At 33.8% G+C, this 14219-nt stretch overlaps 1 protein-coding gene across 1 annotated transcript in view; it reads left to right on the top strand.

Annotated features, from left to right (window-relative positions):
- The window catches only part of LOC133333869 (ATP-binding cassette sub-family D member 3), a 38720-nt gene that overhangs the window by 17800 nt on the left and 6701 nt on the right, over positions 1-14219 (top strand). The window contains exon 2 of the mRNA XM_061542181.1: positions 8300-8412. Within this exon, the coding sequence (XP_061398165.1) occupies positions 8300-8412 (113 nt within the window). The remainder of the gene's footprint in view (positions 1-8299; positions 8413-14219) is intronic.

Below are 14219 nucleotides of genomic sequence, written 5' to 3'. Positions count from 1 at the left end.
TGATTATATTTTGCTTTGCCTACCTTTGTCTGGTCGTTTTTTATCTTTATTGATTTTTTAACTTGTTCGACGATAATTTAATTGAAGTATGAGAAATAATCATAGTATTGCTTGTTCAGAACTTAGGACCTGCTGTAAATGTTTAGACGATCTTTATACCCTTAACCGAACATGTGGCACAAGGTATAAATGATGTTATTACTTTAAGTATTAAGTATGGCTATGTCCAAACAGGTTGCATTTTTTTATCTAATTGTCATGAATTTTTGCCACGCGCCATTTAATTCTGGGAATCCAAATGGTAAAAATCGGTTCTGATTTATTTATAGCTTCCAATAAATATTTTCGTCCGTTTCCACGAAAATTCTCCGTGTCTTCCATAGTTGCACAAAAGATTCAATAATTGTTCGATTAAAACGAAAGTATGCATAGCACACTGAAATAAGTCTAGAATCACATGCGCCGTAGAACAAGCGGATCTTGCCAATGAAAGAGCCAATGGGTGGTTGCACTGATCTCTCAATCGGAAGATTGGACGATTTGACCTACCTCGAGTAAGCTGTCCTGGAAACCCAACATAAGTTAACTATCTGTCGTGTATCATTCAGAGTGGACCTGCAATCAAGAAATACTTTTGAGTTTATAGTACACGACTTCAAAGTCGTGAGGGCCGCCTAACTAGACACATATATAGGTCCCGTATTTTCGGCAGTAAGTGTTTTTACTATCTCGGCCGCTTTCGTGACAGCAAACGCTTGCACCAGTGCCTTCCTCTATCTTTGACCCGTCTGTGAAAAATGACAGACCTGGCAGAGGTAAGGAGCCACTAGTCCAGGATCCCCTACTAGGAAACTCTACTTTGATATCATTAAAGTCTCTATGGGAGGGAACATAGTCACTAATGTGAGTATTCCTCCTCAAGAAATCACAACCTGGCGTTATATTGAGGATACTAGCGTGACCATAGTTCAGCGATTTCCAGGCATCCGTTTCTCGGAGCCTCAGGGCACATCTGGTCGCCTGTGGTGTACTTCTTAGCGCTCCGGTAGTCAGGATCGAAGCTGATCGCTTTAGTGAATTTAATTTTGTCAGCAGTATCTTTTTTTGGCCCCTGCCACCATACAAGGCAGCCATATGTGAGAATGGAGAGGACGACCGTCACATACAGCCAGTGTATGATCTCTCTGGTCTTAGTCCCCAGCTCTTACCTATGGAGTTCTTGCAAGAGTGCTATCAGTCCTTTCTTAGAGCGTTTCTCAACATTCCTATTCCACTTTAATTTGCGGTCAAGGATTGTACCAAGTTATTTTGCTTCTTCAGAAAGTGTTGGGGTCACTCCTCCCCACGATGGCAAGCGGAAACTAGGAATCTAACATTTCCTAGTGAAGAGCACCAATTCTGTCTTAATGGGGTTTACACCAAGACCTTTGGCGTGTGCCCAGTTAGACAGAGTTGAAAGGGCACCCTCCATAATTTCTGAAATTGTCTTAAGAAATTTCCCACCATCCAGCAAGACTACATCATCGGCATAGGCTACAACCTTTATTTTATGATGATCGAATTTCAGCAGTATCTCATTTATCTGCTTTCCAGCATTCTATCAATCCAATCGTTAAAAGTGAGGGATACCCGAGCTTAAAAGAGCAGAATGGATGGGCCATCGAGGAACGCTGCCAAAGTGTAGCCAGAGGACTCTATATTCTTCTCATTGCGTCCAACCACCTCATGTAAGGCTGTATCCACTGATTTGACTTTTATAAATGCATTTCTGAGTAACTTTCATAATGTCTTGAGTAGAAAGGAAATTATGACTTCCTTCTATATTTATAAAAAAAACTCAGATTCTTCTTAGAAGGTCTATTATTTGTTGCAGAAGAAAAAGTTCTATTTTACATTTTGGACAAATTTTGAATTCTTTTCCTTCTCAGTTTTGTTGTTTATTCTTCATCTTGGTAACAAAGTCCAATTTACGGTTTTGAATTTCTATTCTCATTTACCTATTGCTAAGCTTGAATGAACTCTTCCATTCATATTTAAATCAGTCTTAAACACACACGTACACACTACCACAAACAAGTGCATAATGGTTTGGTTTCTCTAAAATATTTTTCGATAGATAAAAGCTAGACGTTAGACAAAAAAAAAAAAAAAAAATCAAACAATAACAACAACATTTTTGTGTGGCAAAGCAGTCGGCGGCAAATACGACGACACGCCATACGATCAAAGTCCGCTCAAAATTAATTCAATGAAAGAAATTGCAAGGTTATACGAGTATTTCCAAAAAAAAAATAATAAGACAAGCCAAATAAAGCGGTAAACGATGATGATGACCAGCAAAAAAAGAGGTGAAAAACAATGAATAAGGCTAAGAAATCGGCTAATGATGCTGGGGAGAAGATTTCACCGTCTGGTTGTTATACTACCTTCAATTTAGTTTTCAAATTTATTTTCAGTTTATTTTGGTTTTGAACTTTGATTATTGAAAATCCTCCTAACAAAAATGCGCGTTTTGATAGTTGTTTGGTAATAAAACTCCCCCAACTCCTCTCTCTATTTGTAAAGTAATTTATATTTTTGCCGCTTATTTTATTTTTTTCTGAGCAATGCTTTTTAACCCGAACCCTATCAATATGTTATCTCCCCCTTCCCCTCCTCCTTCTCGATCCCAACCTCGTGCGCTGACTCAATTTGTTTATTGGCATAATTACAAGAATGATAAGATTTTATTAGAATCACCTCATTATCGTATCGTATCGCCTAGTGTTGATAATGGCCACGAACAAAAGTTTGAAATTGTTTGTTTTTGTTGCTAATTTTTAACAAAATATTTAATTTCCCCAATATTTACAAAAAACTATTTGTATGAGTGTACTGCTGCTGCCACGTGTTTATTTACAAATTAATTCTTAATGGTAGTGGACAGTGTTGCCACTATCATGAACTTTTTATACCCTTCACCATACGGTGGTACAGGGTATTATGTCTTTGTGCATATGTTTGTAACAGGCAAAAGGAAACGAGATAGATCCATAGTTCCTTTTGAGAATATACATAGAATCACTTTCTGAGTCGATTTATGCATGCCCGTCCGTCTGTTGGTGTTAAATTGTAAACAAAGTACAGGTCGCATTTATAATCCGATTTGGATGAAATTTGGCACAGCTCATTTGTTTGGCCCAAGGACGAACCCTATTGAAATTGGGAAAAAGTCGGTTCAGATTTAGATATAGCTCCCATATATAGTTTCGTCCGATTTCATGTAAATGGTGCACCAAAGTCCCTATATATCTTTCGATTTGCACGAAATTTGGCATAACGTACTGAATTGAGCATAGAATGATGTCTGCCAAGTTCCGTGAAAATCGGTCCAGATTTAGATATAGCTCCCATATATAGTTTCATTCGATTTCATGTAAATGGTGCACCAAAGTCCCTATATATCTTTCGATTTGCACCAAATTTGGCATAACGTACTGAATTGAGCCTAGAATGATGTATGCTAAGTTTCGTGAAAATATATCTAGATTTAGATATAGCTCCCATATATAGTTTGTCCAATTTCATGTAAATGGTGCACCAAAGTCCCTATATATCTTTCGATTTGCACGAAATTTGGCCTAACGTACTGAATTGAGCATAGAATGATGTCTGCCAAGTTTCGTGAAAATCGGTTCAGATTTAGATATAGCTCCCATATATAGTTTCGTCCGATTTCATGTAAATTGTGCACCAAAGTCTATCTATATATTTCGATTTGCACGAAATTTGGCATAACGTACTGAATTGAGCCTAGAGTGATGTCTGCCAAGTTTCGTGAAAATCGGTTCAGATTTAGATATAGCTCCCATATATAGTTTCGTCCGATTTCATGTATATTGTGCACCAAAGTCTATCTATATATTTCGATTTGCACGAAATTTGGCATAACGTACTGAATTGAGCCTAGAGTGATGTCTGCCAAGTTTCGTGAAAATCGGTTTGATTTAGATATAGCTCCCATATATAGTTTCATTCGATTTCATGTAAATGGTGCACCGAAGTCCCTATATATCTTTCGATTTGCACCAAATTTGGCATAACGTACTGAATTGAGCCTAGAATTATGTATGCTAAGTTTCGTGAAAATATATCTAGATTTAGATATAGCTCCCATATATAGTTTGTCCAATTTCATGTAAATGGCGCACCAAAGTCCCTATATATCTTTCGATTTGCACGAAATTTGGCATAACGTACTGAATTGAGCATAGAATGATGTCTGCCAAGTTTCGTGAAAATCGGTTCAGATTTAGATATAGCTCCCATATATAGTTTCGTCCGATTTCATGTATATTGTGCACCAAAGTCTATCTATATATTTCGATTTGCACGAAATTTGGCATAACGTACTGAATTGAGCCTATAGTGATGTCTGCCAAGTTTCGTGAAAATCGGTTTGATTTTTAGTAATTGACGCACCAAGGAACCAATATATGGCTGATAGGAACAAAACGCACTGAAATTAGTATAACCTAACCTGTGTCAAATTTCGTTGAAATCGGTTCATATTTGGATATATATTTATATATTTTCGTCCGATGTTTGTCAGATTTATATCAAACGCTGCCCGAATGTTGCTCTGTGGTATTTTGGCCAATTCCCGGCGAAGCGCTTGTTTGAGGTGATCGATACTTTGGTATTTTTTATTGGCAACTTTGCTTTCCAAAATACTCCAGACACAATAGTCCAAAGGATTAGTATCCGGAGATTTTGGTGGCCATTGTGCGCTGGAAATGAAGCGAGGAACCTCATTCTTGGGTGGCGAGTGCGATGGTTCTGAATCCTGTTGCAATGTCCAAGGTCTACGGCCAAAATGTTTGCGTGCCCATCGCTTAAATACACCCTCCAGAATATTTTCGCGATAATATTCGGCATTAATTTTTGGGTGGCGCGTGCTGAGTGCGATGGAGAGCGTACATGCCCCGAAACTGCCAAGATAGACATTTATTTCCTGAAGAGATTCGGAAAACCATATTGGCTTTTGCAAAAACTCATAGTGGATCCAACTCAGTGGAGAAATTTTTTGTTCTCGGATGAATTAAAGTTTAACATTTAAGGCTCTAATACGAACAACTTGCGGTGAGAAGGCATAATAATGCAAGACTCAGGCCTCAACATTGTTAAGGTACTGGAAAGCATGGATGCATGTCAATAATGGCATTCGACTGTTTTTCTTTTTATGGTGTTCGATCTATTTACGAGATTTATGGATCGGATTGCTTTTGCAAATGTGCTGGAAAACACCGCTCGTTTGCATGTTTCAGCATGAAAATAACCTCAAACATACATCGAGACATCTCAAAGATCTCAAAGGTTGCGGGAGTCAAAAATCATGATTTTATAATAACCACCACAATCATCAGATCTTCACCCTATAGAAAAATCTTTGTTGTATCAAAAATCAAAAGAGATTCACAAACAAACAGACATAACCTCTGCCCAAAGCTTCAGGAAGCGAGGAATATTATATCCATGGTTAAAATTGAGCGTCAATAACTCATAGGTGTGCTGCCTTAATAAAAAATAATACTCATGCTGTCGATTGATAGCAAAATTTACATATTTATAAGAAAGAATCAACAAGTTGCTTTAGTTTTGATCCAGCTGAAATTGAGTCGATTTTGTTTCCCCTAAAAAATTATTTTATATTATATCCAACGTTAAAAATGAGCGTCAATGCCTCATAGGTGTGCTGCCGTAATAAAAAATAATACTTATGCTGTCGATTGATAGCAAAATTTACATATTTATAAGAAAGAATCAAAAAGTTGCTTTAGTTTTGATCCAGCTGAAATTGAGTCGATTTTGTTTCCCCTAAAATAATTATTTTATATTATATCCAACGTTAAAATTGAGCGTCAATGCCTCATAGGTGTGCTGCCGTAATAAAAAATAATACTGTCGATTGATAGCAAACTTTACATATTTATAAGAAAGAATCAACAAGTTGCTTTTGTTTTGATCCAGCTGAAATTGAGTCGATTTTGTTTCCCCTAAAAAAATATATTATATCCAACGTTAAAAATGAGCGTCAATGCCTCATAGGTGTGCTGCCGTAATAAAAAAAATACTTATGCTGTCGATTGATAGCAAAATTTACATATTTATAAGAAAGAATCAACAAGTTGCTTTAGTTTTGATCCAGCTGAAATTGAGTCGATTTTGTTTCCCCTAAAAAAATATATTATATCCAACGTTAAAAATGAGCGTCAATGCCTCATAGGTGTGCTGCCGTAATAAAAAATAATACTCATGCTGTCGATTGATAGCAAAATTTACATATTTATAAGAAAGAATCAACAAGTTGCTTTAGTTTTGATCCAGCTGAAATTGAGTCGATTTTGTTTCCCCTAAAATAATTATTTTATATTATATCCAACGTTAAAATTGAGCGTCAATGCCTCATAGGTGTGCTGCCGTAATAAAAAATAATACTGTCGATTGATAGCAAACTTTACATATTTATAAGAAAGAATCAACAAGTTGCTTTTGTTTTGATCCAGCTGAAATTGAGTCGATTTTGTTTCCCCTAAAAAAATATATTATATCCAACGTTAAAAATGAGCGTCAATGCCTCATAGGTGTGCTGCCGTAATAAAAAAAATACTTATGCTGTCGATTGATAGCAAACTTTACATATTTATAAGAAAGAATCAAAAAGTTGCTTTAGTTTTGGCCATGCAAAAATTGGGTCAATTTTTCAAAGGTTTCACCATAATTTTATTTTTTAAAAAAGGTCATCTATTTAGATTGCAATTTCAGTTGCTATAGTTTTGACCACCAGTGTATATCTAATTCTGAATCATATTAATTATTTCTTGACAAACATCATTCTTGACTTAATTTGGGGGTCTATGTCCATCATTGTGTCACCTTTTAACTAAAATCGGACGTAAGTATCTAAGGGATCTGATATTTAGATCTGAACTGATTGACGGATGAACGGAGCTATATCTAAATCTGAATCGAACATCGAACAAAACATCACAATATATATCGGAACTATATCTAAATCTGAATTGAAGCAATACAGAATGCTGTTTTAAATTTCTGGCCAATCGGCGGACAAACGTTGGATCTTTGACGTACGATTTTACCCTGACTCATATAAAATTTGGAAACACTTTGTGACATTTTTTTCAACTTTTTTTTCCAATTGGCAACACTGTTGCTTTAGTCATACACTGCCGTAATAACATACTGCAAGTGGTTGGGGGCCAGGGTGGGATGTATTTTATATAAACAATACTCCACCCTCGCATATGGCGTGTTAAAGTCAATATTTTGTTGCGGTATGTTTACTTAGGGGAGGAGGCATACTCAAACGCTCCTGAAAATTACAAAAACTGACAACAACAACAACAACAATGGAATTGTTGAGAACAGTTCTTCTTTTATAGTAATTCTAATTGTGTCATACATTTGTGAACAAATTCAACAACAGTTCCACCAAAGCCATGTGTCATTGCTTAGCACGTTTCTTTATTATTCCCTACCATAAACATCAATTAAAATATTAGAACTAATATAACTATCATTTAACTTGTTGATACATTTTTGTATTTGGTATTTGCTTTAAAATTGAACTCCAATTCGGCGAAGAAAGAATGATCGATGGACGATCATTTATTCTTTGAGTTCTTATGATAGAAAATATTCACTGTGGGCCACATCTAAAGAATATGGTGGATGCAGAATTTGAAATTCAATTAGAATCGTATTTAGCAATTTTCATAATTGATTCTGATAATAGAAAGATTTCCGGATATCGTTAATTGGTTTGAATTTATATTAATTTGGTGATAATTTAATTATTTTTATGTTTTTATTAAAAATGAAAATTATTCATTTCAAAAATATGAACTTTGAATATAATAGGTACCATTTTCAATTAAATTTGCAGCATTTTTTTATTAAAATAAAAAGGTTCTTTACAATCCGGATTTTTGAGTCAAATAATCATGGATTATGGGAAACGCAATGGGTTGTGAAATGCATTAATTTACCGAATATAATCCGGATTGTCTCATGTTATCAGTTTATAATTTCCAGTTTTTTCCACGTTTCTCAGTTTTGGTCGAACGCCTAGAGCATATTGACTCATGTAGTGCTTCATTATTTTTGGTTGCTCTAAGATTTATTGTTATTTTGGAAAATAATACCGACGGGTATTTTAATTTCAAAATTTCATAGTTTTAAAAAACATATTCCTATTTTCCTAATAAATTGAATTAATTGTTGTTTTTCATTCTTTCAGAAAAAATGGCTTCGATGAACGCGTCCAATACACAATCACAGAGAAAAAGGATAAGAAACCACCAAAGGCCCACGTAAATGCATTATTCTTCAAACAGCTGAGACAAATTCTGCGTAAGTAAATTATTTTATTTATTTATTATAATATGGTATATAAACTGGTGACCAAAACTAAAGCAACTGAAATTGAAAACTGAATAAATTACCTGTAACTTCTTTGAAAATAAACTTATAGTGAAAGTTTTTTCAAAAATAAATATGTTAAAAACCAAGATTTATTTTGAAATAAAAAACATTTTATGGGGAACAATTTTTGCTTGGACAAAACTGAAGCAACTTTTTGAATTTTTCTTATAAATAAGCAAATTTTGCTATTAAACGACAGCATAACAATTTTTATACCCTTCACCACTCTGTGGTACAGGGTATTATGCCTTTGTGCATATGTTTGTAACAGGCAAAAGGAAACGAGATAGACACATGGTTCCTTTTGAGAATATGCATAGAATCACTTTCTGAGTCGATTTATGCATGTCCGTACGTCCGTCCGTCTGTCTGTCGATGTTAAATTGTAAACAAAGTACAGGTCTCATTTATAATCCGAATTGGATGAACGATGTGTGTCAAGTTTCCTGAAAATCGGTTCAGATTTGGATATAGCTCCCATATATATTTTCGTCAGATTTAAGGTAAATTGTGTACCAATGTCCCTATTTATCTTTCGATTTGCACGAAATTTGGTACAACGTAATGAATTAGGTCTAGCATAATGTGTGTTAAGTTTCGTGAAAATCGGTTCGGATTTGGATATAGCTCCCATATATATTTTCGTCCGATTTAAAGTAAATGTTGTACCAAAGTCTCTATATATACTTCGATTTGCACGAAATTTGGCATAGCGTACTGAATTAAGTCTAGAACGATGTGTGTTAAATTTTGTGAAAATCGGTTCAGATTTGGATATAGCTCCCATATATATGTTCGTCCGATTTTAGGTAAATTGTGTACCAAAGTCCCTATATATCTTTCGATTCGCACGAAATTGGGCGCAGCGTAATGAATTAGGTCTAGCATGACGTGTGCACGATTTTATTTAAATGATACACCAACGTCCCTTTATATCCTTCGATTTGCACGAAATGTGCCTCAGCGTACTGAATTAAGTCTAAAACGGTGTGTGTTAAATTTCGTGGATATCGGTTCAGATTTAGATATAGTTCCTATATATATTTTCGTCCGACTTTAGGTAAATAATGCACAAAAGTCCCTTTATATCCTTCGATTTGCACGAAATTTGGCATAGCGTACTGAATTGAGTCTAGAATGATGAGTGTCAGGAAAATCGGTTTAGATTCCGACATATCTCCCATATATATTTTCGTTCGATTTTATGTAAATGGTGCACTTAGGTTCCTATATATATCCTTCGATTTGAACAAAATGTTGGCATAGCGTACTGAATTAAGTCTAGAGAGATGTGTTAATTTTTGTGAAAATCGGTTCAGATTTAGAAATAGCTCTGATTTAGATTTAGAAATAGATTATATTTTTAACAACGCGGCGTACCGAATAGCGTGTATCAGTCCGACTTTACTACTTTCCTTATTGGTTTTATATTACGGCAGCACATCTACTAGACATTGAATCAATAAAATACTCAATTATATCCTTGGCTATACTATTCCTTGTATCCTGAACTTTTGGAAGAGGCTATGTTTGTTGGCGAAACTCTTTTGATTTTGCTATCTACGATACTCCAAAGATTTCTCTATAGGGCTGAGGATTGTGTTGGCCATTTTAAACCTCTGATTTTCGACTTCCAAAAACAATTTTTGATATGTTTCGGTGTATGCTTGAGGTTATTGTCAAGCTGAATCAGCGAAGGGAACCAAAGCGTTTTCCAACACATTTGTATAAACAATTCGATCCATTATTTCATAAATCTCGTAATTATATTGAACTCCATAAAAAGAAAAACATGCTACCCATTAATATGAGCTTTTGCGAAGGGCAATCTAGATTTCCGATTCTTTCAAAAATAAAAGAGCGTTCTTGGTAGTTTCCGGGCATGTATGCCTGCTACCATAGCTCGTCCAAGCTATGTTCTTGAGGTTGTATTGTCTTGAATGAAAAATAATTTTCTGTGATAAATTATTTTTACAATCTCTGGTAATTAGCTGTTTTATCAGAGTACTGTATTTGTTTCTAGTAATTTTTATATTTTTTAACAGTAAGTAATTATAATGGTAAAAATAACTACACCTTTTTCAAATGTTATTCAAAACATTTCAATTGCAATTCGAGAATTTCATTTGTAATTCGAAAATTCAATTTGCAATTCATAACATTTCAGTTGTAATTCGAGTATTTAATTTGCAATTCACAATAATTCATTTGTAATTTCAAACTTTTCATGTGTAATTCAAATAATTCCATCTGAATTTTTAAGAATTTCATTTGTAATTTGTAAATTTTTATTTGAAATTCGTTGAGTTTCATTTGAAATTCAATGAATTCAATTTGAAATTCATAAAATTTCACTTGTAAATCATAATATTTCAGTTGTAATTCGTAAAAATTCATTTCAAATTATTAACATTTTATTTCAAATTCGAATAAAATAAATAAATTGAACAATAACTGGGGTAGAATTTTTTTATGTAGTGAAAAATATTATTAAAAAAATCAACACGCACACACACATATATATATATATATATATATATATATATATATATACATATATATACATATATATACATGACAAATTTACTTTGAATATATTACATTAATATGTACATACATTTTTACCCACCTTAATGTGTTACACATTTTTTGGTTGTTTCCAATAACATTTTTCCAAATTAAAATGAAATTTTATTAATTTCAAATAAAATATTACGAATTTCAAATGAATTTATTTGAAAGTTGAATGGAATTTTATAAATTTCAAATGGAATTTTAGTAATTTCAAATGGAGTTTTTAGAATTTCCAATGGAATTTTACGAATTTCAAATGGAACTATATAAATTTCAAATGGAATTCTGCGAATTTCGAAAGGTTTTCTATGAATTCCAAATGAAATTCTCGAATTACAATTGATATGTTATGAATTGCAAATGGAATTCTCGAATTAGAAATTATATGTTGTGAATTACAAATGGAATACTCGAATTACATTTGATATGTTTTGAATAACATGTGAAAAAGGTGTAGAGCTCATCTGTTTGTAATGTAGAGTTGCTTTAGTTTTGTCCATGCAGAAATTAAATTATTAAATTACCATAAATTATTATTTATTTCATAATGAATTTTGCATTATTGCTTTTGTTTTTTTTTTTAAGTGGATAAATAACCCGATTTAAAACTGAAAACCTAATACGATATCTTTATTTTTGAAAAAGTTATGCGGCATTTATTAACTCTGCAATTTTAGTTGCTTTAGTTTTGGCCACCAGTGTATACCTATGCCTGTAGTATATTACGTGTGCAGATGATATGCTTTAAGTAATACATTACAAGTCCCAGGAAATATGCCCCTAGGCCTGACAGGGCATGCACCCTATCAATTGACATGTTTTCTAATATCTTTAACTTTTATTCACGTCGATCCTCAGCAATTTCCAGTTTCTGAGAACGTGTCGAAGGTCCATAAAGATTACTGATGTAACAATTAACGATTCTGCATGGTTTCTTTTTTTCCTTTCCTTTTTTCACATTTTGATTGAAATTCAAAATGAACAGGAGAAATTTACTTCCTTCTCACAACATTGCCATATAAAAGTATATGGCAGACCAACACCTCAATCAGTTGAACTTCGACTATTCAAGAGAGATATGATTTTCTAGAGAACGTCTGTATCATTCTCCTAGACTCGCAATATATTGCGTTCTTTGATCTTTTCTCTCAAACTTCAGAAATACCGCTAATGTCGCCGGAAGTTGTCATGTCGTTCTCTGGCCATAGATCTTTTAATGGTTGGAGATGTGGCAGACCAATACCAACATCCAGTCGACCACCATTGTGTACACCTGAAAATCATCGAACATGGAGAATGTTTTCTAGAAAATATAGGTATATTTACTTCAGACTTCCAGTCTAAAGGCCCAGGAGCACGGAAGACGCCAAAGAGCTCATATTTATATCATTGGCGGAAAAGTACAGTTGGGCCAATTACATGAAATTCCCCGAGTCTCACTCGTACAACGACTGGTTACATCAACTACTGATGGATACAGGTTCCGTAACACCTCAACGTTATATAGTTCCTTTTATAGACCACAATTTCGCCTTGTCGATCACTGATAATCGGATATATTGAGGCGAAACACTTTCTCAAATCACTTGATTATACTACACCTTTTTCAAATTTCGTAATTCACAACATTTCGTTTTTATACCCTCCACCATAGTATGGAGGGTATATTAATTTTGTCATTCCGTTTGCAACTCATCGAAATATTCATTTCCGACCCTATAAAGTATATATATTCTTGATCAGGGTAAAATTCTAAGACGATCTAGCCATGTCCGTCCGTCTGTTGTAATCACGCTATCTTCTGAAGGAATTGAGATAGGGTGCTGAAATTTTGCATAGGTTTGTCTTTTGTCTGCAGGCAGGTCAAGTTCGAAGATGGGATATATCGGTCCACGTTTAGGCATAGCTCCCATATAACAGTACCCCCCAGTTTTCGGTATTCTGGGGTTCTTGAGCGCGTTTTTCAACCGAATACTCTGAAAATATGTTCTTATAGGAAACTAAATGTCTCCACAAAAAATTATAAATAGGGGTAGTTCCCATATAAACCCCTTTTTTATATTAAAATGGTTATCTTAGGTGTTCCGTGTGTTGTGGTTGGGTAGTCGTTAGACTTTTTAGCCATCTGTTGTAAGCATTTCGCCTTCTAAAGATGTTGTGATAAAAGAAAACTCAATCATTATGATAATGAAATATATCGGCAGACATTTAGGCATCTCCTCAATATAGTGATAATTGAGATAAACAATTAAAATATTGAGTTCAATATTAGCATATACCGGTCATTAATTAGGCATAGCCCTCATATAATGATATCCCCTACTATGTAATCAATATTAGTCCCCCTTTAGGCATAGCCTCATATAACTTTGTAATCTAAATTAAAGTAGTTTGAGGATTTTATATTCTACCATGCGTTATCAGTATCAGTCCACTTTTTGTATTTTACAGATTTTAGGAAAAATCCCCATTAAAAATTGCTGAAGTTTGTATTTGGTGTACATAATGGTTTACATAAATCGGTTTGTAGAATTATATCTAAAGATATTGTGATAAAAGAAAACTCAAACATGACGATAATGAAATATATCGGCAGACATTTAGGCACCTCCTCAAGATAGTGATACCTCCTGAAGGAAATAATTGAGATAAACCATTAAAATATTGGGTTCAATATTGGCATATACCGGTCATTAATTAGGCATAGCCACTATATAATCAATATTGGTCCCCCTTTAGGCACAACCTCATATAACTTTGTAATCTAAATTACAGTAGTTTGAGGATTTTTACTACCCAATTTTTGGTATGTTCCCTATATTTTCATTGCATGTATTTGTCAGTATAACTATGGTGGAGGGTATCCAAAGTTCGGCCCGGCCGAACCTAACGCTTTTTCACTTGTTAATTTTAAACTTTTCATATGTAATTCAATTTGATATTTAAAAATTTTATTTATGATTCGTATATTTCTATTTGAAATTTGTTGAGTTTCATTTGAAATTCAAAGAATTCAATTTGAAATTCATAACATTTCACTTGTAATTCATAAAATTCCAGTTGTAATCCGTAACAATTCATTTCAAATTCATTCATATTCTTTGTATGTTACCAATAATATTTTTCGAATTTAAAATAAAATGTTATGAATAAGAAACTAA

Source organism: Musca vetustissima, unplaced genomic scaffold, assembly GCF_032173495.1.
Source record: "Musca vetustissima isolate MV318-11 ecotype Yass unplaced genomic scaffold, APGP_CSIRO_Mvet_v1 utg4050, whole genome shotgun sequence".
Lineage (NCBI taxonomy): Eukaryota > Metazoa > Arthropoda > Insecta > Diptera > Muscidae > Musca > Musca vetustissima.
Note: the sequence above shows the minus strand (reverse complement) of the source record. Positions and strands in the feature narration are given on the sequence as shown.